Source organism: Tyto alba, unplaced genomic scaffold, assembly GCF_018691265.1.
Source record: "Tyto alba isolate M040663 unplaced genomic scaffold, T.alba_DEE_v4.0 Super-Scaffold_14, whole genome shotgun sequence".
NCBI classification, from domain to species: domain Eukaryota; kingdom Metazoa; phylum Chordata; class Aves; order Strigiformes; family Tytonidae; genus Tyto; species Tyto alba.
This window is the reverse complement of record NW_024881276.1, coordinates 49,774,659-49,802,482: the sequence shown is the minus strand read 5'-3', so window position 1 is coordinate 49,802,482 and position 27,824 is coordinate 49,774,659. Positions and strand designations below refer to the sequence as shown.

Genomic DNA, 27,824 nt, shown 5'->3' with positions numbered 1-27,824 from the left:
CACCAAAAGAGGAAGTTCCACATCACAGTTACTAGATGGACGACTCAGTTACAGCTGAACTGCTTGGGGGAAAATTAAGATTTCAAGCTTGCAAACCAGTCGAAGTGAGAAAGATGAAGTACAGTGAGAAAACAACGGGTACAGGATGTTAAATGTATAAGTGATTTTTTAAAATGCTGTGATACAGTGCCTGCCAGAATCCACCCGCTACCCATAGGATTGTCCTTCCTGATTCTTGGCTTTTACCAATACCAAAAAAGATTACATTACAATTGAAATATGAATCAGGGATGAAAATGCATTAGTTTCTCTTGTGAACGTGCATAAAGCCTGAAATGATAGTTCAGAATTGTCAGTTGCTCCATTTGACCAAATGGCTTAAGATCTATAACCTGAAGATGACAGTTCAAGCAAAATCTGGTTAAAGAAATACATATGTAACTTCTCCAGACTACAATAGCACTTCTACACTGGTTATTTTGATTTGAGAAGTATTTGTTCCACCAGCTTCAATACTGTGTCAGACCACAAACGGAATACTATATTGAAGATTGAAGACATAATTGAAGATATAAAAGCAATATCCTTCCAAAATCGGATGAAAAGCTATAGCATTTTAAACAACAGCCTAGCTTTAAGTAAAATTTTGGTGTTTTGCCTCAATGCTGATAGAAAACCAGTCTAATTACACGCAACATCATGGACTTCTTAAGCACCTTTCATCACATATGTCAGTGCTCTTTACCAATGTTAATTGAATTTCAGTAATATACTTTCAAAATAACCAAAACATCCATATAAAAAAAAAAAAAAATGGAGATAGAAAGGTTAAATAGCTTGTGACTTTGAGAAAAGCAAATAGAAAAAGTTATGATTTCTAACTACCTTGACTTAACCGCTAATCAATCCTCCTCAGCACAAGCTCAGTAGTCTTCAAGCAAAAAAAATGAAGAGCAGCTCTGAGTTCATCACCTGCTCTATGAATAAATTACTGAGCTGCTTTGATAAAACTGATTAGAGCAGAACTTGAAATTTTGTCTTAGGCCATCACCACTTTATTTCTTTTCAAACCTATGCCTCCCCAACTGTCCACTGTCTTGCAAGTTGTCTGAAGCTGCCTAATGCCAGAACTACTCCCTTGACACTCTCCTCCCCAGGTATGTTCAATTAACATAGAAACAATCCTTCATTTCTTTTTGATAGAAGAAACACTGTCATTACAGACATACATACTGGTCACTACAACCAAGGATGAGAAAACATACTTCTGGGGGTGACAAGCAGATGCGCCCTAGCCAAACCAAGCTAGACAATCAGTGGAAAGGTTGCATGTGACAACTGTGAATGCCCTCAGCACTGAAAATGGATAACTGGACATTACACTGGACATTTGTCCAAGATAATTCAAAAGCTGCTATGGACAAATTACAACAGTGTGCAACTCCAGCAGCTGGAGTCCTAATTTAAGTACAAAGGAGGAAAAATTCAGATGAAGATATGTGTACTCCTGTAAACAGTTGACAAAGAAAAAAAGGGAGTTGCAATGCCAATTATCCTGAATAAGGTTTAGAGTACTGATGTTAATACTAAATCTAAGAACGCAATACTGGGGTTGTGCCACTAGGTGCTTCCAAGGATGCTGCCCATATAGCCAGTGGTAAAGACAGAATAAATTATTCTACATTTAGCTTGGCTTTGGATTTATTTGATTCCTCTTTCTTAGGGTCAAGGCAGGTTAGATCTTTTCCCTTAGAATATACTGAACATCATGACTAATTTAATGCTCTCTTGAAGATAATGTTTTACTGCTGTTTTATTTATGACCAGCTATTATTAAGTATCAACAGGAAAGATTTGGAAACAGCAAATCAAGAGTGACCAATATAAGCAGTACATTAGCCAATCCAAAACAATGCTGCAGTAGGGTATCAAATTAGGATTCGACACATTCAGCTCATTTCATACCTTGGCACCTTCCGCAGGCAGCTCGTGACGTCTGTGTTTCCTCCCAAATCCTGGATCAGAACCTATGCGGTTGTGCCTTCCATTTATGTTTGAAATTGCAGTCAGTCCTGGTTTGGGAGAAGCATCACTCCCTATTCGACACCCTACCAACTGACTTGTCCCAAACACATCCCTGGGACACCAGCCTTCGAGGGGCATGGGCTGGTCTCTGGAAGGCACGCTTTCCGCATGATGCAGGTGTCTGCTGATCCTGTTGTCTGGTGGAATCGGAGGGGGTCTCTCTGGTGGGGGTGGTGGAGGATCACGCAAGGGAGGTGGTGGTGCTGGCAAAGGTTTGTCTTGTTTCCTTACCATACAAGGAGAAGACTAAACAACACAGTAAGTTAAAAAAAAAGTTACATATAGGCATGCATTTTTCTCTCGTGGTCAAGTATAGCTTTACCATTTCTAACTGAGATATTTTCAAGGCATCACAAGAATACCTGCCAGTAGGTTAGTCTTGTCTTCACATTCTGCAGACAATCTGGCCTTTCTTCAGAAAGCATGTGTCCATCCCCCCCCCCCCCCGCTGTTGCATGAGTAACCCGGGGAAGGAGTGAAAAGGAGAAAAGCAACTGACTGAGGCAGATTTATCTGACCCATATTTTTTTTGCTTTCATCCTTTGAATCACTTATTTAGCTACTGAAATGAATTCTGAGGAATGTCTGGAAAAAAAAGACTTCCTGAAGCAGAAAATACCCCAAGCAAAATAAAATCCACATCCAAAAGGGAAATGACTTATTGACAGTGAATGGGCACAAAAAACGTATTATTAGGGAGCAAGTGGAAGAAGAAAATAACTACTTTGTTTTTAATCATATACCTAGGGATGATTCCAATCTTTATATGACATGCACTGACCAATTTGTTTGACCTGCAGTTCAGTTTTCCAGGTAACATACTTAGTAAGTAGTTATGTTTGCAATTAGCTCATCTGCAGACAACTTTTGCCAGAGGACTTCCTTTTTCAGAATTGAACTATACCATAAATGGTGAAATATTTTCTAAAATTATGTATACTAATACTAAAAAGCTGAAAACCAAGTTATCAGAAAAAAAACCTCATACAGGTAGCCATATAGCTTCTAAGAGCACAAATCTGTCAAATCCAAAACATTTTAATTAGGAGTGAATTACTAACAGCATTTTACAAAATAATACTCAGATCAGGCCTTTAAGAAATCTTTTTCTCCTACCACCAGATACCATAAGAAATACAGGGAAGATTATTTCCCTTTGAAGGTGTAATTTTCATGGACTCTGGTAAGCCTGAAGATTATTACCACTTGAAGAGATGGAGGTCACAAGAGTTTTAAAGTAAGAGCAGTATTTGCTCTCACTTCACACATTTTCCCGTCATTATTCTTTGAGCAGCATCTCAACACATTACTTAAACTGAAAATAAAATTATTCTACCTGCAGGTCTATTCATGCAAATAGCACAGTATTTTAAATAAAGAAGTGTTGAATTCAGCTGCTAGTTAAGAAAAATAGTGATTCTCACTGTCAAGGCAGAAACATAATGGCTGGGTCCAGATTTTGTTGTAGCTTATAGTCACAGTTATAGTTTTTCATTGCAGAAAAAGAGAAGAGTTTTCTGAAAGAAGTAGTAGTCTTTGTGGGACTTAATTGCAGTTTGGTTTGTTTTTTTGTTTGTTTGTTTGTTTGGTTTTGTATGAAATTATTCTTTGCTGCTCGCATACTTCCCTTGCACCCCCCAAATTTTTGAAAATAGTATCACTGAAAAATTTAAATCAGTATTAATGGTATTTCTGATTTCCTGGTTTTTAAAAGATGTGAGCTTTGTAAAAATATGCTATTGTAAAATTAATCTTAATGGCTGTGCCGTATGTTTAGCATATATCCTCAGTGTGTTACAAATTCCCTTGTATAATATAAGATGTGATAAAAGAAGATTAAAGAAACTATTCAAGCTTATATTTTTCCCTCTAAACTATAAACTGCTAGAATATTAAAAAGAGGTTGATCTTCAAGCTTGAAGTAAAAACCTGACAAAATAAATAGGGTACTTCATACTGAATTATTATGAGCACACAGGTTTCAAGTCATGCTTTGAACTTGAATTTGAATTCATCATCTAAGAATAAAAAAATTTAATCTAATTCCCCCACTCTGTCCAGCAATTACAACAAAATTATCAACTCCTAATAGACACCAACAAATATACTATTTGTCCTCCTTCATGCTTATCCACACAAAAGATCATTAATTCTTTAGTATCATTATTTTCACAAAACACAGCATGCAATTCATTAGCTACAGAGCCATTATTATTTCCCTTGAAACTTGAGTCCTAATATATGCCATTTAAAGTTCTGAAAGCAGTGTATATGCACGTATTTTTCTTGTAAGGGTACTGTAGAAATTGAGCATAAATCATCATCAGAGTACAACGTATAATTTTAATAACATAATGACCTTTAAATCTATTTTCAGGAAACTTTTATTTTTATTTTCACGAATTGGGGCTTATTACAGAAACAATACATTAGAGCAATGTCTTCAAAATTCGATAACCAAGTACAATATTATCATCAGACAAACAGAGGTCATATTTGACCAACATATAGAGCTGTAAACATCTGGCTATGTGTATGTGAGATATTATGCAAAGGGACAGGCACTTGTCAAAGTCAACTGAAGGATATAAGAGACTTAATCCGTGTGGATCTAATCTAAATTTTTTCTAAGCTACAAGGAATTAAAGTTCTTTTGGACAGAGCAAACTCCTGAAAAAGAAAATACACATGTAAAATTTCAGAATAGTCAATCTTCCAGAACAAATAAGCAAGCTCACCTTGAAAACAATCAAATACAACTTCTCAGTATTCATACAGAAAGAAATACTGGTTCAATAAGACTTACCTTTGGTGATCCAGTTGGGCTGGCACACGGTGACCGTGCTACTCCCTTCTGAATAAGATCCAGACGAGGAGGTACAGGTGGAAGACTAAGATGCGGGATTTGCAGGGGGTCTGGAAGTGGTTTTCTTCTTTGTGCAAGAGGGGAAGATCCTGGGGAAGTCACTGGTGAATTCTGCCTCTCATTGCACTTGAAGACAGGACAAAGAAAATTACCGTTTACCTGATGATCAAGTATATAACTTCTATTCCATGACTAAAATATTTGATAGTTGTCAAGTACTGACTAATAGTCATTTATCATAATGGACACTCCGCTGCTCTTTTAATTAATATACAGTATGGGTGCTCATCTTACAGCTACTGAAAAAGTCTACAAGTCATTCTACCTCAAAACTAAGATCCATGTTAACTTGTGATTAAAATAAAAGAATATATATTCCAGTGATTTGTTTAAAAAACAATCATTGTCATACAAAAGGAAACAATCACAAACAGACAAAGATTCTACTGTAGTACTGCTCCTCTGGATAACCTTTTTATTAATAGAGTACTCCATCTAAAGTTCTATAAATTACTTTTAAAAGATGGACTTCTGTGATATTGTCTATTAGCTACAGACCTTTTTCAAATGCTACTTCCATAGAAAATATAACGTATGTGTCTTCTGAAAACTTACGAATCAAAATCATCAGCAGTCCAGTAGGGAAAGTAGTTAATTATTTCCTCATTTGTTTGATGATTTACAAAAATAATTTCAGGACAATTCAGTTTATAATTTTAGAAAATTTTGAATCACACACACACATACATACATTTAAGAGGCCCCCTAGTGACAAATTATGGTAACTTGCATAACTTGCTTAGAGGCTAGCAATCTGCCATCTTCAGGCAAGCACAAAAATGCACCCACCTTTAAGCTAAATCACTGTGATCAAAACTTTCCCCATCTTTTCGTAAGCTTCTAATCACCAATGCGTTATGTCCCATAGGGATGACAGAGATGAGACTAGGAAGTTCTTTAACAAGGTAAACAACTAAACAACATTACCTTTCTTTACATATATAGTGTCTATATTAAAGAATGTGAAAACTTCATAAATTCCAAAGCAGATCCAGGAAAAGGATCTGGTATACTGACTCCTTACTCAGTGCTCTGTCTACTTAGTTAAGTACACAGTAATTAAGTACATGTAGTTAAGTACATCTTAGTTTAATATTTTGTTCTAAACAATTGGGATTGCTATGAGATTTACTTCAAAAATAGAAGCCACCACAGTATTACTGGATAACACTGCAAGAAAATAAGAGGAATGAGGATGTGTGGAGGGTGAGGTGCAATTCCACTGCCAGAATAACTTTTTTGTTGATACTTAGGGTCTTACTGCTTCATCTACATGTGTAAGCTCAGTGTCACAACTACATATTCAACTCTGATAGATCAAGCAATTAAAGATTTGTGCTCTTCATGGCTACCAGAAATTTCCCAGTTTCTCTTTTCAGTGAAGAAGTGGTCACAATGTTCATATTAAATGGTTTGAATGCAGTCCTTAAATTTTCTTTGTTTCCTTTAATTGGTGAATGCCCCTGACCTTGACTGAAAGACCATGAGGATAAACACATGACTGACTAAAGTGCTCAGCCTTTCTGAACATTATGAAAAGCTGAATAACTAAGCTAGATACGTATCTTGCAAGCATGCCTGAGCAACCATAATTATGACTATAAACTGAATGTCAATTCATTTTCCTCAACAGAAAGCATCTATCAGTTAAATACTGTAATAAGCATGGTATCATTTAATATCATTAGTTTTCAAAGTTTAGTCATACCTCCAACCAGGCATTCCTGAAAGCCAAGGGCCATGTAATATAACATATTCAATGCTTTGGCTTCAGCAGACATAAAATGAATTTATTTCCCAAATTATTTGACATAGAACCAAATAAGCAGGTCACATGCCCAGAAAGATACAATTATTTAAAATAAACAGAGGTGTTGCATTAAGTCTCTACATTTTTAGTGTTGCACAACATACTGTGTGTCAGTCAGCAGGGAACTGTTCCAGAACTAAGAACCAATCCTATATGTAAAAGGAGTTTGAAACAAATAATAAGAAAAATATGAAACACTAAAAACAGAGTAGTGGACAGGAAACATTTGTTTGGAATTTAAGATGTTCTAATTGCTGTACTATCACAGTAATTAATGCTACCTCCTCAGTGAGCAACCTGTTAGTCTCAACCGTCACACTGCATGTAGTTGTATGAACCCACTGCTAAGCGAACAACACTGTAGAGATAGCATTTTAAGAATATCCATCACTGTTGCTATATGGCAGCCTTCTACACAGTTCTGCTCTAAAGAATCACTAGGTGAAACGATACGCTCATCCCTCACTGAGCCCACCGGCCCCAACCATGTCAGATTTCTCCTGCTATAACAACAGTCCAGCTCCAGCAGAGACAGAAATCATGGAAATATTCGCATTTAAAACCCAGTGGGGACTGGTAACTGTTTTCAGATTTATAGAAACTGAAAGTGGCTGAAAGACACACCTAATATGTGGTAGGCAGTAACAAAAACTAGAATAATATGAAAATTCATTTACAAGTTCAAGATTCTTAAAACCTGACGTGTTTTTAACCCCGCTGAAACAAGAGATTTAATTTATGTGATAAACTTCTGGTTCCATATGTATTTGGTATTTAGCTATCTCTACCCACCATATTCCATGGATGGTAAATCACAACAGCCAAAATGAAATGGAAATTTTTCAAAGTAGTAAGGTACCAAGTGTGTAAAAGAACTTCAATTTAAGCTTACATCAATGTCTCCTTTCAAAATAACAAGATAATTTTTCAGTCCCCTGAACTACTGCTGCCTACAGGCACAAGGCTAACACAACATGCTGTGGCCCCACAGATTTCAGAAAGAGAAGTGATTATGACCAACGGGTTAAAGAATAATTTATAAAGCATGGGGCGGGGGGTGTGTGGAGGTGTGGGAGTGTGTAAGGGGAGAAAAAGTGAAAATAGATGCAAGCAAAAGCAGTTTCTCTCCCCTACAAGGAAGCTTAATCCGTATCACTGCTTGGTGCAGAAGTCAGAGAGAATGCTTGGCTAGAAGAAAATAAAAATTATGATAGTTTAGATCTACTGATACTAAAAATAAAGCAAAACAAAATATTCTACAGCAACAAGCAGGTTTTCTTCAGCATTTAATAACATATTTCCATCATATTCCCATTATAAAAAACTCCATTTTATCTTGTTCACCCCCATCCAACCTCTCTAGCTGCATCATTCGATGTTTGTTGACAGCTAGGACAACAAGATGGTTGCATATCATGTAGATATCTGGGCATTAAGAGATGTACATAATACCTGCTGGTTTTGGCAGACTCCCTAAGGACGAAGAAATTGAAAATTTTTGTTTGTCACCTACTGGAGGTTTCTGTGTATTTTCTGTTCACTGGAAATAAAGGAGCAATGAGAGCAGCACAGTGACAAAAAGATAGAACAAGGAAGCAATTAAGACACAAACTAATACAAATGAACTGGCAGTGACAGAAGCCAGACCTTCAGCGTACAAAGGGGCTCTGCTGCAACACAGACCGACCTGTGCAATAAAGATGTAATTAAGGAAAAGAACACAGACTCCTTTGTAACAACATGGACTTCATCTGGTTGGCATGACTGCTGCCAAGGGAAAAGCAGCTGTGACTGACTTTGCAAGTGTACTGCAGAGCAGACCACGCTTGTGTTATTTAATCAGATGTATTCATTACTGGGATATACTGGTATCAGTTTGCCCCTAGTGGTTGTGAGTTCAAGAATAAGCCTGTTTCCGATATTGATTACAATTTCTAGTGAAGGTTTTTCTGATGGAAATATTAACAGTCTGGCTATTGAATCAAGAGTTTTAGCTTCAAACACCTTTCTGCCAGATAGGTGTTTGAAAAGCATACTGAACACAGATCCTAACAAGTGACTCACTGAGGAATATTATCCTGATTGTTAATGTCCTGTTGGAGCAAAGTCAGTAATTTATAAATTAAATAATGAGACATCTAAGCAGGTCTAAGCAGACCTACACCAGAAGTGGACTTTTCATTTCCAAGTAGTTCCCTGAAGCTTATATATAATCAGATAAGAGTAACTCACATATTTGCTATTTTTTGTTAGGATAAATTGTGACCTAGACAGATTAGTATAATCTGGATTTAAAAATATGTATGAAGATATAAACTTACATCACTTAACAGTGATGGCTATAAACATTTTTTACAGAGACAGGTTTGTTCTTTATTTGATCCTTCCTTTGCAGACCCAAGAAAACGCATGTGAGGCAGGGAGGAGTCAAGGCTGTGAGAGTCAGCACCACACTGCCGAAGTGAATCAGTAAAATACATTTTAAGTAGGCAGGCACACTGCCTCCGAGAATGTACACCTCTTTCAAATATTACTAACTAAGTAGTTAAGGACTCTTGTTATGTGACATGCTTTTAAATACGCTCCCACAAGCCAGGTGTGCCGTTAAGAAGGAAGTGACATAAATGCATGAGTTAATGTGCAGCTGAAAGGAATACTTGAGTATGTGTTTGAAGTCTTTTTTTACATATTCCTGTATTTTATATGATGAAATTAAACACATTATTACCACATAATACATGCCTTTTTTTGTTACCAGAAAGAAGTCAACTTAATAATATGGAAAAGAGGGGGAGGAGTCAAACCCACAATCTCCTCCCGTATTTTGAGAACCAAGGTCTTTTGTCCTGGTTTAAGTTTGACGTAACTCATCTGCTGGAAGAAGCCTAATCATGACAAACAGTGGCTTTCAGCTTTGCAATTTCCTATAACTATGTTAAAGTAACAGTGTGAATCAAAGTCAGGTTTTGGTGCAGACAGCTAGGAAATTAATTCCAGATAAGACAGTAACTCTCCGGACAACTTAACTTCATCTAGTTATAGAAGAAAGCGTTTTTAGAGAATGTAAATTTTAGAGAACTAAAATCTCACAGTCTCCTATACTGCTAGAGCCTTCCTCTACGTTTTCATGTAATATTATTTGGATCAAACAATTATCTTAGCACTCATTAATTCAAAATTATTTGCTCTTAGCAAGAAATGCACTATACATTTTCCTTTCTTTTTCAGTGAAGTGTATCAAGTTACATCTTGTACAAGGTAAAGTGACAGATAATTCATTGGGACAATGGAATATTAAATATTATGGAATAATAAACATAGTCTACTGGAGACTCAAATGCCCTCTTTAAAAATGGAAAAAAAAAAAAAACATTTTTAGTATTTACCTGAGCCTGTAATCTGTGCAGTTTTTTTAATGTGCATTTCATAATGTTGTGTTTGGCTAGCACAAACCATATAGAGCTGAGAAAAAGAACACTTCAGGCAATAACTGCATTAGCTAATCTCATACCATGGGGCTGGAAATTTCTCAGCAATGAGACAATTAACAGAGGTTTTGGCACCATTCTTAATCTTTCTTTCAGAAAGAAATATCTGAAGACAATTTAGAAATTAAAAAAAATAAGCTGCTTGATGAGGCAGATAAACTGACTAATTGTAGTGGATTTCTCTAAAGCCTCTGTTACAGCTGATCTGCTGCAGCTGACTCATACACAACACCTAGCAAGAAGGATTAATTTTTCTTAAAGTGTATCCATTTACTCATTCCATTGAAGAATGAGTAAGTAGCTTTGTGATTATTCTTTTCCTTAAAGCAATTTCAAGTCTGAGATCCCTCAGGGACTTAATTGAGATACCTCTTAAAAGTTTGAGTATACTTCAGAGAAAGAGTGATAAACTGCAGAATTGTTATTCTTCTGATATCCAACTTACATTCATAGTTCATACAGGTACAGCAGGTGATTAAAAAAAAATATGTATCTTCTTTACACTTTAATAACAATTCCAAAAAGTGTTTTTCAGCTTTTCATTTTGTCAATTCACTTAAAAACCCAATCAGGCCCTTTAATCAGTGATGAACCTGACTGTGTGTGCTTCTAAAATGAGCTTACTGCAACTATTTTGCATTATGAGTATATTTCCAACTACAAGTCCCAAAGATAAAGAAAACAGATAGCAACAGCTTAGAAACATTTTAGCAGTGCCCCTCCCACAAGGCTTTCAGGACAATAAGGACTGATTTGAGTATTTCCCCAACACATAGTGAAGCTCTACAGTCACTTTCATCAGGACTTCATGAGCCTGGAACTTTCCTCTTCTAGCAAGTTTAACATCCCAGCCCATTACTAGCCAGATATGCCACGAGAATATTTTCTCAGTACTACCACAGGGGCTAGACAGGTGATTTGAGACAAAATCAGCCCATTTGATTTTCAAGATTTAACAGCCTTATGTGGAGAAAGCATATGACAATCCTTGCAATAAAGTAAGAATTTAAAAATTTGTTCACTAAGATTACAAAGTAACAACAGGATCAGCAGGCTGGCTGCAAGAACTAAATTATTGTCTTCCTCATCTAACTTCCATTGTTTCAACAAATCAAATGACTACAACACAGCCATTATGCCGTACCATGTACATATTAACAGCATTAACAAGAAACAAAAGAAAAATCCAAGAAGAGTACAATCCTACATAATGTCATAGAGGAAAAAAAAAATTTTTTTTCTATCAGGCTCTGGAGAAACACTGTTTAGCAGGAAAAATAAATAATGACTAAAAGAAATAGACAAGCCTGATGAAAGCATTACTACCAAAAAGTGTATATAAATAATGCCATATTCCACACAGGTAGCGTGGTTAAGAGCATCACTGTACAACCACTGGTAACAGTTTTAAGAAGAAAACAGCAGATGAAAATCACCAAATGGTCTGATAATTCAGCACTTTCAAGTAAGAACCTCAAGAGGCTAACAAAGAGTGAAAAACACTGTTCCTAAACTTCAGGGGTAATTAGTAGATTTCTTTCACAGAGTAATGAAATTCATGACAAAAACAGCAAGCACCAAAGCACTCAAGCACTCGGTGGATACTGAAAACAAGACTTCTTATAGTAAAGCCTAGTGTTCCTTCTTTAGATAAAAGCATAATGCATTTTTGCCTTATCATGGAAGTGATAGTGTTATAAAAGCCCATCAATTCAATGCTATCTCTCAGAGGTCAGGCTGCAGACTGCAATTTCAGTCCAAGCAGGAAGGATAAACTGTTCCCAAGAGTAGGCCATGCTATATTACATACACAAGAATGATTCATATGACTTAAGAGGTTAGGAAGGATATCAGAAGTATGCATATTAACTGACAGATACTCTCAGATAGGAGGGTGAAACACTTTTTTTTTTTAAACAAATACAACAATAAGGAAATGGAAGAGTAAGATGTTAAAGAAATACTTCCAAGACAACTACTCAATCGAGACGACCTGCGTAAAATGTAAAAATATAAAAAATGCACTGTAAAATTCAGTGCTGCATGGCCTATGACAATATCTATTATATACAATAATGAAACCTATCAACATAAAATAAACTTTTGTTACTGATAATGCTTATTTATCAGTGCTAAAATCTCCTGTGACCAGATCCCAGAATTTAACATAGAGCACTTTCAGAACAAAAAACACCCCAAACCACAAAGTCACTATGAATAACCTCCAACACACTTTTCCTGCTAAAAGTACCTAATACTAAAAATACAGGAAAAAAATCATAGACAACTCACATGAAAACATGATTAAAAGCTACTTGTGTGCAATATAAATTGGGTTCCAATTCACCTCTACAAAGCAGTAGTATTTATAGCCTATTTAGAAACTCAAGTTTAATCCTAAACCATTCTGTCCATGTGTATACACACATGTACAGAATGTATTATTCGGTTTTTACACATACGACATTTTTTGCTCTTTACAAATAAAAGTTAAGGGAATTGTCCATACAGCATATTTTCAAAAGGAGTCTCAGCTGGTGCAAACTCATGCTTGCTCCATTGTAAACAGTTAATTCTGTTCATACCAGCCAAGAATCTGGAATTGCCTTTTTTTTTTTTTCTCGTATTCAACTTAAATATTATTGCTGCAATATTGATGCAGTTTGCTTTTTAAACCCAAGAACTGTTCAGTGAGTTGCTGAGACCTAAAGCATAAAGTGTAACATCTCATTGTTTAAAGTTACAGGCAGCTTCATCTACAGGCATATAGCTTTATCTGCTGTACAGTATTTAAAAATTTACCTTTCGTACTGAAGCCAAACGATTCATCATTAAAGACTCTTCTCTATCATCATCATCATCCAAGTCCAACATGGGCATGCTAAAGCTATCAATAATACTGCAGCACCTGGAGTTTTCATCCCTTGGATCAAACGGATCCACAATGATTGGTTCAGTTCCTTTGATTTCACAGCGGCAGAAAGGACAGCCTTGGCCATCAGATTCCTACAGTAAGACAAAAAAGTGCATACCTTCTTAAAAATAAAAAAAATCTAAGTAATTTTAAAAAATTGGTCTTATATCTTTCTACATACAGATACCCTTAAAAGGTCTCAAGATCTTGTAAAGAAGCACTGGATTAAACAGGAAACAGATTCATATATATTTCACTATAGTAAATAGTAAAATGACTGCACTTTTAAAGGTGTCTCTTCAACAGATTACACTTCACCTAAAAATAACTAATCAAAATGCAGCCATTATCTCTACAAAATACCAAAATTGTAATTGTCTTAGTATCAAAGGTCAGGAAGTAACATCTTGCCTTTTAGGATTGCAGTTTTCCTATTTCTTCAGAATAAAGAAGGTGAGGTGTGTAGGCAGAGATAACACATTTTATTATATATCTTTTATATTAAATATAAAGTATTTATTTTTCATTTGAAGTTAGAAAACGCAGATGAGCTTTATGGCATGCAGCTCTTGTTCTCTGAACAACATATATCCAGTCCATCACAGTTGCAACATTACCATCATTCAGCAATATGTATACTGAATATCTAAAGCTACAAATGTTTTTTGACATGTTTAAGTAACAAACCAGGACTTTACTACATTTTCAATAAATTACATATAACAAGAAACTATTTTCATATAAGAAACAAGAATTGCTTGAATTTTAATTTTTAAGTGGTATAATGTGTTTATTTTCAAGCAGCCGTATTTCCCTTCCTTATTAATTTCAGAAGTGTATTTTTTTCATCACCAGAAGTAATCAAAAAGTCTTTAAAGTAGATTTCAGACTACTAACAAACAAAAAGAGAAGTCTTTCAAGCACTTACAAAGAAATTTTTCCATCGAGAGGCACAATGTAGAAAAAAGACCAACTACACCCAAAAGAGACCTGAAACTCTGAGATCAAGATAATTCAATCTGATTTCAGAAATCACATTGTGTCATATTTAGCTGTCTCTCTACCTGACTGCAAAGAGATAAGAACATCAAAAGTAATTCTAAACCACCTACCTGTCCTGAAATATCTTCAGGCAAGCAAAGCTTTTTGATTTCTCAAATGTAAGGACAGGTTTAATTTTCTTCTAGCATTATTTTTATCCTAACACTTGCCAGTCTTACTAAACTGACAGATGATTTTTGTTTGTGGACAAACTGTATTCCAAGGCCAGACAACTATAAATGATGTCACATGACAACAGTCCTGTCTATCTGCATGGTTAGTACTGGATTTTCATTTTCTAAGAGAAGATATATGTAATCTACTTTTAGCAGCCTTGCATCCTACACTACAAAGGACTAGTCAACATCATTCACTACCTGAAAGAGCGCCTCCAAATTATATGGCCCTACTGAAGTAATCACTGTCAAGTCAACAGAAGTCCTCCCTTACACAATTCTTCAGTCTCATTTTCTAAAAACTGCCTTACAGATGAGGCACAGAGCTTTTAATTTTCAAGGCTTTCTTGTAGCTGTGTTGTCAAATAGTTCTGTACTACCAGTTTCCTTCTCTTCTTTTCAAAAGCACTACATTCACCAAAACATATTGGGTAACCCATCACAGCAGCAGAGCCTTGTATTCAACATTATGAATACACCTGAGAAATTAAAACTGAGATCTGAGATGCCTATATGAATACACATTTGTCCATGCCCACAGAAAGGTTATTTAGAACCCTGAGAGTAGCTACTGTGAACCTTACAATGCAGCATATATACCCATATGTTTTTAGAATCAAGTCCAGATAGGTAGTTTTTAAACAAGACTAGATTTCTGTGGAAGCAAAATGACATTTTACTCCTGTTGTGTAATACAAAAAGGATCCAGTTAAGCCAACTCTTATTTGAGAGCCTGATCTCCATGAAAGTGAATAACTCTGAATTATCCTTAGTATTCTATACCGATCTGATGTTGCTTAACTCAATTTTTTTCTGCTTAGTGAAAACATCTGTATTGGACCTCTTGAGGCATGTCTAATGACCCATTACGCTGCCAATTAAACACTAGCCCACCAGAAGCTCACAACAGCTGATGCTGTTACAGTGTAATACTTCTTTTTTGCCTCACTAATTATACAAAAGTTAAATTTGTAATGAAGTCCAAAACGTACCTGACCAATTACAGCTGGTTGCAAAGATGCAGATATGAAAGAAGAAAGGGGCAGGGAAAAGGAGGCAGAATTGATTCAGTTTGAGAAGCACCTACTAGGGTAAAGTCTTAAATTGTAAAGATGAGTGGCCTCTGGTTTTGAGTTTAATTTTTAAGTCAAATTATTGTTAACTATGCTGAACTAGAGGTACCAGTCCTCCCTTTTCCCACAGACTGGTATGTCCATGAACAAGATGGACAAGGCACACCCATCTGTGGCACCAGGAAGTCTCTGTGGTTTGTGCGATATTCAGTAAATGACATTGAGAGATGAGTGTCCTCTCCATTCAATCTCCTACCCCAACAACCTTCTAAAGCTAGGTGGTTTAGTGCCTTACATATTATTAACATGAAACACAAGTATCCTAAGCTTACTTTTCCACAGGACATTGGATGACTTACACTACTGATCAAATCCTCTCACCAAAGACATCCTGTCTCCTTACAAAACCCTGTCTAGTCAGTTATCCACTCTCAGCTGCTACCTGTCCTCTTCAGGCCTTTCGAATGATGTGACCTGTGTGGCTGAATTGGCACCAAATGACCAGCTTTCACTGTCTGAGTAGATACCGTGCTCAGGGAATAGTTTCCACTTAGCAGCAGTCAGCTAATGGCCTTGGCAAGCCTACAAGACCAGATTTTAATGACTCCTGGAACTTCATTTTTTAGTTTATCATTTTAAATATATATGTCCTTGAACCCTCTTACCGAGTACCTGGAAAAGTAAACATATACCCACACTGTAAACAGGGACGTAACAGAGAAATCCATCCTCTTCTCCACTAACTGAACTATGACAGTACCTGCCACGCTGTAAGACAAGAAGTGCACATAAGGTGTCCACAAGGTTCTATCTTCACATCCTTGTCATTCTCTGCACAGATTTTACACAGCTGAAAAGTGGAACCCATTTCACAGTACAATTCATACTGCTCCTGTAACAAAAGAAAGTCAAGTAATTATTCCTTTACTGTGATGTGTTCACAAAGAAAATACTTAAGCACCAGTAGTGACTAACTCCCCCCCCGCCCCGAGTCCCCTGTTTTCCAACCCACTTTAGTTATTAGACAAGGAAATTATTGCTACTGATCTATTTAAGTCACACTAAGGTTGCTGAAACAGCTTACTTTTTTGCTTCTTCAAATCAACGATATACTACAATACATACTACAAAGAAAAGTTTAAAATTATCTGTGCATATTAGGTTTTCTACAGGCTTCTCACATGTAACTACTATGCAAGGCACATATCCTGCTTCTCCCTGGTTGCAATTAAGAAGAAAATAACAAACACACAGTTGTTAATGAGAAATTAAGTGATGAATGGGAATAAAACTGGGACTTCCTTTCCTAGGTATAAGTTTAGGACTAATAAAAGTTTTGGACTGAAAACTGACAAGCAAGAGAGCTTTCTACATGCAGCAAGTATGTAGTGTGGTAGTCCGATTAACTGAAGTAAACAACCCTTGTAAGAGTAAGGCAACGAATACCACCCAGGATAACGTGGCAACAGGCATGCACCCATCGCTCAGTACTTTGTATCCTCACAAGACTGACAGGAAGGTATAAGAACACCTTCAGGAGAAATAAATAATAGATAAAACTTGAGTCCAGAACACTTTTCTAGAACTAAAATATTGTTGGGAACTGGCAAAAATGTATTTGTGTAAAAATAAAGCCTTTTTAATTTTGAAAAACCAAATTTTGAAAGTTAAAAATAAATACAATACAGGTCACAGGAAAATAAGCAGCTATTGCTGAGTAAAGGGAAGGGACATGAAGCTAAGAAAAAGAAAAAATAAGGGAGCTCGTATCTGCAGCTGTAGTCAGTATATACTAAAGATGCTTATGGTGAGCTCTCATAAAGAATCCATTTGCAGCAGTCTAGCTCTGCAGCCACTTTTATACCATCTTTTCATAGTTTAAGCAGCTCTAGTGACAGCTTTAAGCTACCACAGTTAAATATTAAGGCAGCATTCACATAGTTCAGACTCTGTTGAATTACCATCAGCATTAACGAATGGTGTCCTCATAACTACAAGTTCAGAAGCAACTGGATTCCTTCAGTGAAGTCAAAAATACACGATGACTGGCTTTGAAGAACAAGGTAATCACTGAGAAAGTCTAAGCTGCTTTTCCTTTCCTTGAGGAAAAGTAATGATATGGGGCTAGAAAATCATTCTGTGCAACACAAATATACAGTATCTCTGCATCACTCTTTCATTACTATTTTAAGACTGGAGGGAAAAGAGGGAAATCAGAGAACTACTCAGGCTTTCTTCAGGTAATTCTTTTTAGTGATTCTCTTACTTAGGAAGCAGGTATTTTCACAATGATATTCCTGATAATATCATAGATGGTAATGAATACTTATTTTCTAAAATATTTGTGGAGGTGGAATGCACATAGACCATTCAATTACAGAATATTCAGCAGGTCATTCAGAATGCTCTGAAGAAATGGAAGACCATTTGAAACAGTATGGCTTGTATCTAGTCTGATATCCTTCCCTGAACATATCCTCAAGTCTTCCAGATGTTTTTGTTAGGCAAAATGCTCTACACAATATACCTTAACCTTCTAGCGTTAATTTCAGCACCATTTTTAATCAAGCATTTGTCTTGTGGTGGTTACTTCCTACTACTTGAGTATCAAACATCCGCACATTCAGTTATCGCATCATCACTTAGTAAGACTACAAACACATCTAGATATTCTAATTTTCTCTGCAAAGTGACTCCCTTTAAATTATTTCTGTTGCCATTCCCTGATCTCTCTTTTAATTTGCAAAACAGACAAAGAAGAAAGGAGAGACACCCTGGAACCGATATCTTTGCGATATATGAACTATACTTTTCCTCCTGGACCTGTTAATAAAAGGTACCATTTCTATTCAGGCTTAAAAACTATAATTTGATCTTGCTTTTATTTCTATATTCCCATCTGCTATTATCAAAGAAACATCAAGACACATAAACCTGTAACATAAATATCAGAATCTTTAATAACCATTAACACATTTCTGACTTGGAAGAGGCTTAGAATAAACAAAACTTTCAAATACATATCATCTGCATCACCATTGGCTCTAGAGTTTAAGGGATTATTATCCTGTTCTTCATCTAAACCCTTCTATCAAACATATTTTCACTTCTGAATTTATTTCTCACATTTTAATAAAAGCTTATTATCACTGCTAGATGAGATAGTAAGGGAAGTGAAGACTGCCAAGTAACTGACAAACTCTGAACATACCTGTGTGACTTTTATATGATCATGTGGTGTGGGTTCACATAATCCTGTCAAATCAGGATTATAACTTCGTCCATCTGGGAACAGATAGCTGCATCACAAGAAGATTGTTATAAATACAAACATTTCTTTAGCTTTATTAGCTATACAGTATCTATGAAATTTCAAAGGGGCAGAATAAGATACAGTAGACATTAACTAAAATGCATCATCTTTCCTCATCCATCTTTCATATCTTTTGGGTACAACTGAATTGCTACATATGCATTTTGACACATACTCAAGTCTGTCTATAAAAGCACAGGACCAATTTTGACATCATGTGCATACCTACCACCAGAATTCAACTGAGCTCTGATTAGCAGGTAACTTTCTGGAAGTAGCTCAACAGAGTATTAATTTTATCTCAATTTCACAGTGAGCTTATACTTGCATATGTTCCTAGTGATCTCTCCACTGAGAGCATCACACTTGGTGACTGTATCGACTATTTCAAGTAATGGAGTAGAACAGAAGGTAACAGACATTTGTGTTTATCTGTGTGTAATATGACATATATAATACTACATATATGTCGTAATATTATATGTGTACCTGTGTATATTATGACATATATAAATCTATGTATATTGTAACAAGAATCTATACTGAAAATCCAAGATACAGCCTGAACTTTAAGCAAAGACCGATGGAGGCATTTCAATCCTGTGGGAAATTAATAATAGGTTAAACAATATTACAGACACACTAAGTTGTTCTATATTCAGATTTATGTTACCTCTGACTTGGAAATATTTTCCTGAAAACTGTGTTGTGAAGTCACACTGTGAAAACGTTATATTTACATAGGATACAAAAACTTCACTCTGCATTAAATATTCTCAGGGCTAGTTTTTGTTCCATCAGTTTTTGCCTAGTAGAAACACTATCATTGTAAGTGTGTTTTTTGTTACAGGTATGAAAATCGTCATACCTGGAAAAAAAAAAAAAATAAAAATAAAAAAGTCACTGGGCTGTGCAGGACTAAGGAAAATTGCAAGATTGTAAAGGGTTTCCCAGTCTTTTCTGGGGGATTGATCAATTTTCTTGTGTTGTTTTTTGTGTTGTTTTGTTTTGTTTGTTTTTTTTTTTTCATTATGATTATGTGGATATATCAAAACATGTATTCCAATGGAAAGATTCTGACACCAAAAATTTGTCTGTTACTTCAGCCAATCTAGTAAAACTGTACTACTCCCCTCAGTAAACTTAGATTCTCTTATATTTATAAATCTTTTCAGTAAACTATTAGAAGCTGGAAAATGTTCTGGCTGCACAATATATAAAAAAGCAATTACACAGCTTTCAAATCATTGTCCAGAGTTAGACACATGAATAACTGGCAGTAGTAATTGTTCAATAAGTTTAAGTGCATTTTGGACTCTTACGGGGGGAACAGGGGAGAAGCAGAGGAATCAATGTGACAGCTGCCTGATTTTATTTTCTCCTGGAATTTATCTGCTTTGAGATATGGTTTTTGTTAAGTTTGGTTAATGGAATTCCCTGGAAACAAGCGTTTTTCAAATGAATAAAAGGGATGGTTCTTATACTCTGAAGGAATGCTAAACACCATATCCAGATTCTCTGTTTTAAAGATCTTTAATAACTACTGATATAAGCACCAGAAAACAATCAAACAAAAAAAAAAAAATCAGGATTTCATACTTATGGTAACTATAGGAATTTGTACTTACAATCCTTCCCGGCTGCCATCAATCAAAGCCTGAAACAGAGGCTTATTGTGAGGTATTGTCTGCAGTATGTTCCCATCACCAGTCACATACCCAATGGCCCACTGCCCCAAGCGAGTGCAACTCAGTCTGAAAATGTAGCTAGATAAAAAAAGGATGAATAAAAATCCAGTGTTAATCAGAGTTCAGCAAAATAAGTGAAGATAGCAAGGATGGCCTCTGGTTAGGACAGTGAATTAGGTCTCTGAAAATTTGGGTCAAATTCCCAATTCTGCCATGTGTTCTTTGTATAAATAATTCTGCACCTCTTACTCTGTCAGTTCCTCATGGGCAGAAATAAGGTAACAGTAGCACCCTATTTCCAACTTTTCATTTGCTTGCCTTTTAGCTCTTAAAGTGAAAGCTGCACATTCACTGTGAGTAATCTTATTACGTACATTTAGACATGCCCATAAACCTTTTGAAAAACTATGCTGTGTTATCAAGTTTCCATGGCTACAGCATATACCTTTTGTGCATACACAGGCCAATAACCTGAATGAATGGAAGGGGAAATATAAAACATCTTTAGGTGCAACAGAAATGTGAACAATGAATAATAAAAACTGGTCTACTAGCCATGCTAATTTTGTGTGTACCATAGGAGATGGACAGAAGAAATATCAGTTCTACTTCAGAAAATACCAGATCATACCAGCCCAACTGGACTTAAATTTAAATACTTCTGTGCGTTACAGTTGATAGCTGGGACTATACATAATGTAGACAAAGAGCACAGTAGGAGGAAAAGGAAGATTATAGGCAATAGTATTGGGCACGTTTAGTTCTTCTTACTCAAAACTCCAGTCCCTTTTCATGTCAGACACCATCTCATATGCAAAAGCCTCATACAGAAAAGCATCCCACAGTGAAATACCACAAACTCAGTTTTGTATAACAGAACAGCTTTTCTTAATTACACATCAATATTTTACTTCCTTCCAAACTGTTTAAAAAGAGAAATCTTAGCCTCCCTGAAGTTTCGCATAGCTCTTACAACCATCAATGGGGACATTACATTGAAGTAACTATTCATTTGAACAGAATCTTGTAATTTTCAGGATGTATTAGACAGATTAAAGAAGCTATTTCACTTCCTATCTCCTCTTTCACACTCCAGCATTTCACCTGAGCAATTCAGAAAGTAATTTTCTGATATGCAATAGAAAGTTATCTTAAAACTAACTCTATTTACAAGGAACATAAAGACAACTCTGGATAATTTCTCTATTACTTCTTTTTTATAATCACAGAATCAGAATCAATAATAGAAAAAACACTAAGTATAGCAACGACTCTCAAGATCAACACAGTTATCTGACTTCCACAGTAGTGTTCATGAGTGGCAAGCTAAGAACCAATGTTATTCTACTGGAATTGACCAGTCAGGTAACCTAACAAGACACAGTATATTGCTTTCTAAAAATCAAAAGAAGTCAAGTACAGAATATGGATAGAACTGTTGCTAGACTTCTCTAACAACTTTCAAAATGATGCACCTTTAATTATGTATACATGTGACCTTGCAGTAAAGTTAGACAACTAGACATTAGGGAAAAAAGCTTTATAACTGAAAGCTAAAACTAACAAAATTAAAGTTAATTAATATACGATTAAATCTATTAATGAATTTGCTTTCCAATCTGAGTGAAGAAAAAAAATAAGGCAACAGAAGTGGCATAAATACTAAAACTTCAGGTTGAATAATTCAGTATGTATAGCACCACATTGAAATTATTTAAAAACTCTACATGGCATGATACTTGATCTGACAGATTTCTTTTCTAGGTGCATACTTTGTGATATAGAATCATTACTGGCAAAGAAAAAAAATATATGAACATAAAAGGAACACATAAGTACTGATTAAATTCATAATCTAAGTGTGATACCATGAAAGATGTTAACATGATTTTTACTTTACTATTAAGCAACAATTCAATGCAAATGTTGAAAAGCAAATTCTGTTTTCAAATATGTTTTTCAACAATGCATTGCTTGTTGTACCTAATTCAGAAGAAGAAATGAAAAGGAATGTACTTTCATTTTTTTTTCCCGTTTATTCGTCCTTATTTAGACTTTTGTGCACTAATACAGTATTTCTTTGCTTCACAGCACTGCAGAACAATTATGGCATAAACAACAGATCATGGCTACAAAATTTCTATGTATTAAAATCTAAAAGGTCAGCATTTTTTTAATGTGGACTTCTGAGCTTTAGTATTAAACTACTTGAAAAAATACATTTTGATATAAATAAAATCACAAATATATATTAAAAACCCTGCTACTTCTCTAATTCACTGTTACCAAAAAAAAAAAAAAAGCCAAAAATTCACTCCTTCAATATTGCAGGATCACATAATATACAACTATGAACCTAGAATAGTTATGTAGCTTCTGAGACAGCAAGTTTATTTGGCAAGCAATAATCAGCAAAACTTCTCACCTCCCAGGCTTAGTGCTATATTTTTGCAACCTCGCTTTCACTTCATCATATGTCAGGAATGCCATATATCCAGGATGTGTTACAGCTAAGAAGTTCCAATTCCTTAAGATTGAACCCCATGGCTAAAGAGAAGAGAGAAACAATTAAACAGATGCGGCCAGGTAGTTACATATTTCTAATAAAACGCAAGTGAGCTTGTCAGAGACACCTATACTGTTTTATATTCAGCTGAAAAATACACACTTTTGGTTAAGGTCTATATAGTACAAAAGATGGTCCTATATACCCAGCTTTGCTACAAGGGGTCCTTCAAAAGCATTATTCCAAGAACATCAAGTGTAAGTTTTTGGATAAAGATTTTAAAGACCTTGAATTTAAGGGATCTCCTATTTGTAGCTTCATAAAATATTAAACATCATGTTTAGTTAGAACCTGGAGAGTATGGCTCCACGATGGTTTAATAAAAACACAATTAAGCCTATTCTTGAGAGGTCCTGAGGCACTTTCATAGTTAATGATAAGTAACACTAACAAATGAAGCCTAGTAACACCACTAATTTGAGCTGTCATTCCTTTTCCTATTCTCTACTACTTGATTTTTCCCATTACCATAATAGTATTACAGTCAGAAAACGAAACAAATATTGACAGCACTTCATCACAGTCTTTGCTGACCGGAACAGCAAATGCCTCAGAAAACTCAGTGAAACATGTCTGATATGCTAGCACTTTGAAGAAAACAGAACAGTCCTTTACTGTAAATGAAGGATGATTTTTAGAGTAGTGTGTTAATAGAAATATATTAAGTGTTCACTGCCAGCATTTGGAGAAACAAGAAACTGCCTCTGAATGGTTTGGAGATTTTTTTAATGTATTTGTTGAAAGATCAAAGCAGGTGAAGTTAAGCAACACAAGAGACTTGTGTTCTTGTGTGCCCTACAAATTCCCTTTAAAAGGACTTCTAAGGGCTAGTAGAGATGAAATGTCTGTATGATACACTTGAGCAGAGTATTCTAACAGTTCTGCTTGAGAGTATGATACAATTCCCAGTCAAATCCTAACCACTACATAAACACCAGTTTTATTTCAAAATTAATACCTCTTCAAATCAGACACATGAAATGGAACAGTAAGATTTCATCACAAAAGCTCTAGGAAACCTTAAGTGTTCAAATTTGTACAAAAGGAAGGAGAAAAAAAAAAAACAAAACAGTTCCAGATGCAACACCACATCTTGCCAGCTCCTCTCTGCACTCTCACCAAAGATGGGAGCCAGGAGGCTTCATAAAATGAAAAATTTTAGTTGCCCTAACTAGAGAAAAAAACGAGACTTGATTCTTCCCCTTTCACCACACCAATACTGACACTTCCTTCACAAAAACACAATGTTCTTTCTCCTGTTGTGTTACTCAAGTGCACGCATGTAAATCAAAAAGGGTAATCAAACACTCAGTACTTTGATGTTTCATTGGACTGTGGTAACATAAAGGCTTGCTACAAGACATTATATAAAAAATTCAAGTAACATGCTAATTCCTTGGTCAATCACATCCATCAAGCTTTCAAGTTGACAGGAGACAGTACCTTCCTCAAATGCCTGGACTCTGTACAGAGAATCACACTACTGCTATACCTAGATAATGATGTGACAGTACCACTGAAAAATCCAAGGGCAAGAAGTCATAGCTTCCATAGTGCACACAAATATAAAGAAATGTTAAATGGGAAAAGATTTGTATACTTTCTCCTCTATGGAAATATTTTTGCATAAAAGATCAACTCAAATGAACATGTTAACAGTGACAGAATGAAGTTCCTTTCCTCCAGAGCATCTACATATTCTGCTGTGCTAACAATCTCTGGTCAGAGAACACAGCATTTAAAGCTGTGCATGCATACAGTGGGGAGGCAGGGGGAGCAACTTCACTTCTACAGCATCTTCCTAAAAAGTAGTCTTCCTTTCTTCTGTGAATAAACATCATTATAAATGTAGCTTTTCTGTAACACAACCCACAGTTGGCAAAACAGTATTTTGATTACTTAAACAATTGGGATTTTCTCTCTGTGGGTGTATGCACACACAGTTAGAGAAGCTGTTTAAAAACTAGAGAAGTAAAACGTAATCTCTGGGAGAGGTTGTCAGAGCAAGTTCAGTGCAAGTTCACTTCAACAGTTACACAGCTATTGCACCCGTTGGTAATCTGTTTGGCAAAAATTCGCTCTGCTCTTTGCTAAATTAAAAATTAATCCTGACCAATCTTCTCTCCTTACATGTATCAGTACTACTGATCCCCTTTTTCTAGCATAAGGTGCAGTAATGAATCAAACCAGCAACGGCCTCACAAAAAACCTAATTCAAACAGATTCATTGGCTTACAGAACAAGGAAAATAAATCTCATCTGAGGCGTCTGTCCTGAAGTTTAACACAACCTATGGGACTCCACACAGGGTCATCAGAACAAACTGTCACTTCTCAGATTGCTGATTTATTTATTTTTATATTTGATATACAAATTAAAACAAAAAAAAAAAAAAAAACACAAACAAACAAAAAAAAAAAAAAAACAACAAAAAAACACCAAACACAAACCAAAACCCTAAAAGAAATCCTACAGGAAGGAAACAAATAAATGTATTTCATAGTGATGATGCTTCAGACATTTTGCAGTCAAGTCTGAGATCAAGATTTCAGCTTTTTACTAACTTGAACACCATATTAGTTTGCCAAATATTGAATAAAAGGGATACACTTTGACAGAGTAGAAACTGAACCCAAGGCAGCAACATTCAGACAGAAATGCTCGATTGTATCAAACCCCACATAAAGGGCAAAGCTTAGGGGGATTTTGCTAAAGCAGCATAAAGGACAATGATCTATATTCTCTAGTTTATTATTTCATCAAAGAGAACGCCCAAAGTTCTGCTGAAACCTGCATAACCTGTCTGTTTTAATAAGTGACCAATGTCTGTGGTTAAATTAAACAGGGAGATTACTTACACTGTAACATTTTCAACTTTGATACAGTTTTGACTCAGACTGGGGAAGAGATGATCAAAACCAAAACTCTGTAAACTAAAACCTTTAATCACCTCCTGCCAAATCTTAATATTAACTTCGTAATGGTACCCTTTCCCATAGCAGCAAAACCAAGAAAGCCAAATAGGGATTATCACAAAACAACATGGAAGACAGAACAAACATATGGCCCAGGCTTTGACACAAAATTGGCACTTCAAACATATCTCCATTAAGCTGAAGAATCATCACAGAATCATCAAATCATTTAGGTTGGAAAAGAGCTTTAAGATCACTGAGTCCAACTGTTAACCTAACACTGCCACGTCCCCCATGTCCCGAAGTGCTTGACAACCCTTTCAGTGAAGATATTTTTCCTAATATATCCAATCCAAACCTCCCCTGGCACAATTTGAGGCTGTGCACCTATTTATCACTGTATGGGGTAAAGAAACTAAATGATCAAATAAATGGTTTATACCTCAAAGATTCCTATATATAAAAGAAATATCCGAAGTGACAAATTCAGAATCAATACATCTTAATATGGATGCAAACCAGCATAGCCTTCTATATTTACTAAAATACTTCAAGTATGTTCTGTAGAAGGGACACAAGGTTAACAGAGGCATGTAACACATAACAGGTTTATTTCAGATAAATACTTCCTATTAACAGTAATACAATTAATGCTATTCCCAAAGATAATCCCTTATAATAAATAAACAGCAGAGCATTAATGGCAAAAATACGTTCATAAAGAGTTATGCTTACATTTAGCCTAAAAAAAAAAAGTCACATGCAACTTTCCTTATATGTTTGTAGAAACACTTTATCTAAGTATATGTGGATATAAAAACACAGTGAAAACACAAATTAAACTCAGATAAGTACCCGGAGGTCTACATTTCTAGAATGCATTTAAGAACAGTGAAAAATAAGCAGCAAACACAAAGATACTGCAAATATATTAAATATGTACAGAAATGAAGAAAGTGTTGCTGGATGTTTTCAGTTTTTCAGATGTAGGTGTTGATGCCCCAAACATCTGTGAAGGACTAAAATTTATTTCTGAATTCTAGTGTTTCAGTTATTTCAGTTTTTCCAAAAAAACCCACTTCCTTGACCTACAGGTACTTGCCTCAGGACACTAAGCTTCTCAAATTTGTAAAAGTATCTAAAATTTTCAAATCTTACCTGAAATAATCTAGTGAAGATATCAAATTCAAAAATTGAAATGTAGTCATTGCAGGTCAAATCAATAGTAGATTTAAGAGCCATTGCTTCCAAACCAGAGCTTATCTGGTGAACTTCATGAAGGCACTGTCTGAACACTTTCCATGGCACTATAGTTCTGTGAGAGGGTTGGAAATAATAAATTTAATAAACCCACATATTTAAGACATCAGAAGTGGACTTTTAAAAGAAATGGAACATTGATTTGGTTTCTCTATAGGGAAAAAAAAAAAGTTTTCTGAAAACAACATAAGCAAATGAATGAACAGTTTACCTTCCTTTAAATACAGTCAAAATTTGTTTTTACAATGATAAATATTCAAGCTTCCTTAGGAGAGCAACAAAAGCACTGCAGAAACTGAAGTGTCCTACCAAGCAGGTGCAGCAACCAACCCCACACCCTCTCGAAGACAGCGTAAAGGACAAGAGCTCTGTGCTTAGTGAAGAACTCCTTTCTTCTCACCCTCTCTTCTCAGAATGATAAGCATCAATTTAGTATCTAATGTGATGACATTTTTTATAGCTATAGCTCATAAACACTGGTCAGGTAACATGACAGCAATCAACCAGACACCACCGATACTGGTCCGAGGCCTGTCATGGCCCATGACAGTTACATGAATATTAGAAGA

The 27,824-nt window shown here is 35.6% G+C and overlaps 1 protein-coding gene across 2 annotated transcripts in view; it reads right to left on the bottom strand.

The window, feature by feature from the left end:
* CBLB (Cbl proto-oncogene B) overlaps positions 1–27,824 on the bottom strand; it is a 127,964-nt gene that overhangs the window by 21,703 nt on the left and 78,437 nt on the right. For both annotated transcript variants that reach the window (XM_033005279.2, XM_033005280.2), the window contains exons 5-12: positions 27,154–27,310; positions 22,940–23,061; positions 20,455–20,592; positions 18,725–18,812; positions 16,274–16,405; positions 13,112–13,315; positions 4,892–5,077; positions 1,966–2,331 (exon numbers count right to left, since the gene is read on the bottom strand). In XM_033005279.2, coding sequence (XP_032861170.1) covers positions 1,966–2,331; positions 4,892–5,077; positions 13,112–13,315; positions 16,274–16,405; positions 18,725–18,812; positions 20,455–20,592; positions 22,940–23,061; positions 27,154–27,310 — 1,393 coding nt within the window. The remainder of the gene's footprint in view (positions 1–1,965; positions 2,332–4,891; positions 5,078–13,111; positions 13,316–16,273; positions 16,406–18,724; positions 18,813–20,454; positions 20,593–22,939; positions 23,062–27,153; positions 27,311–27,824) is intronic.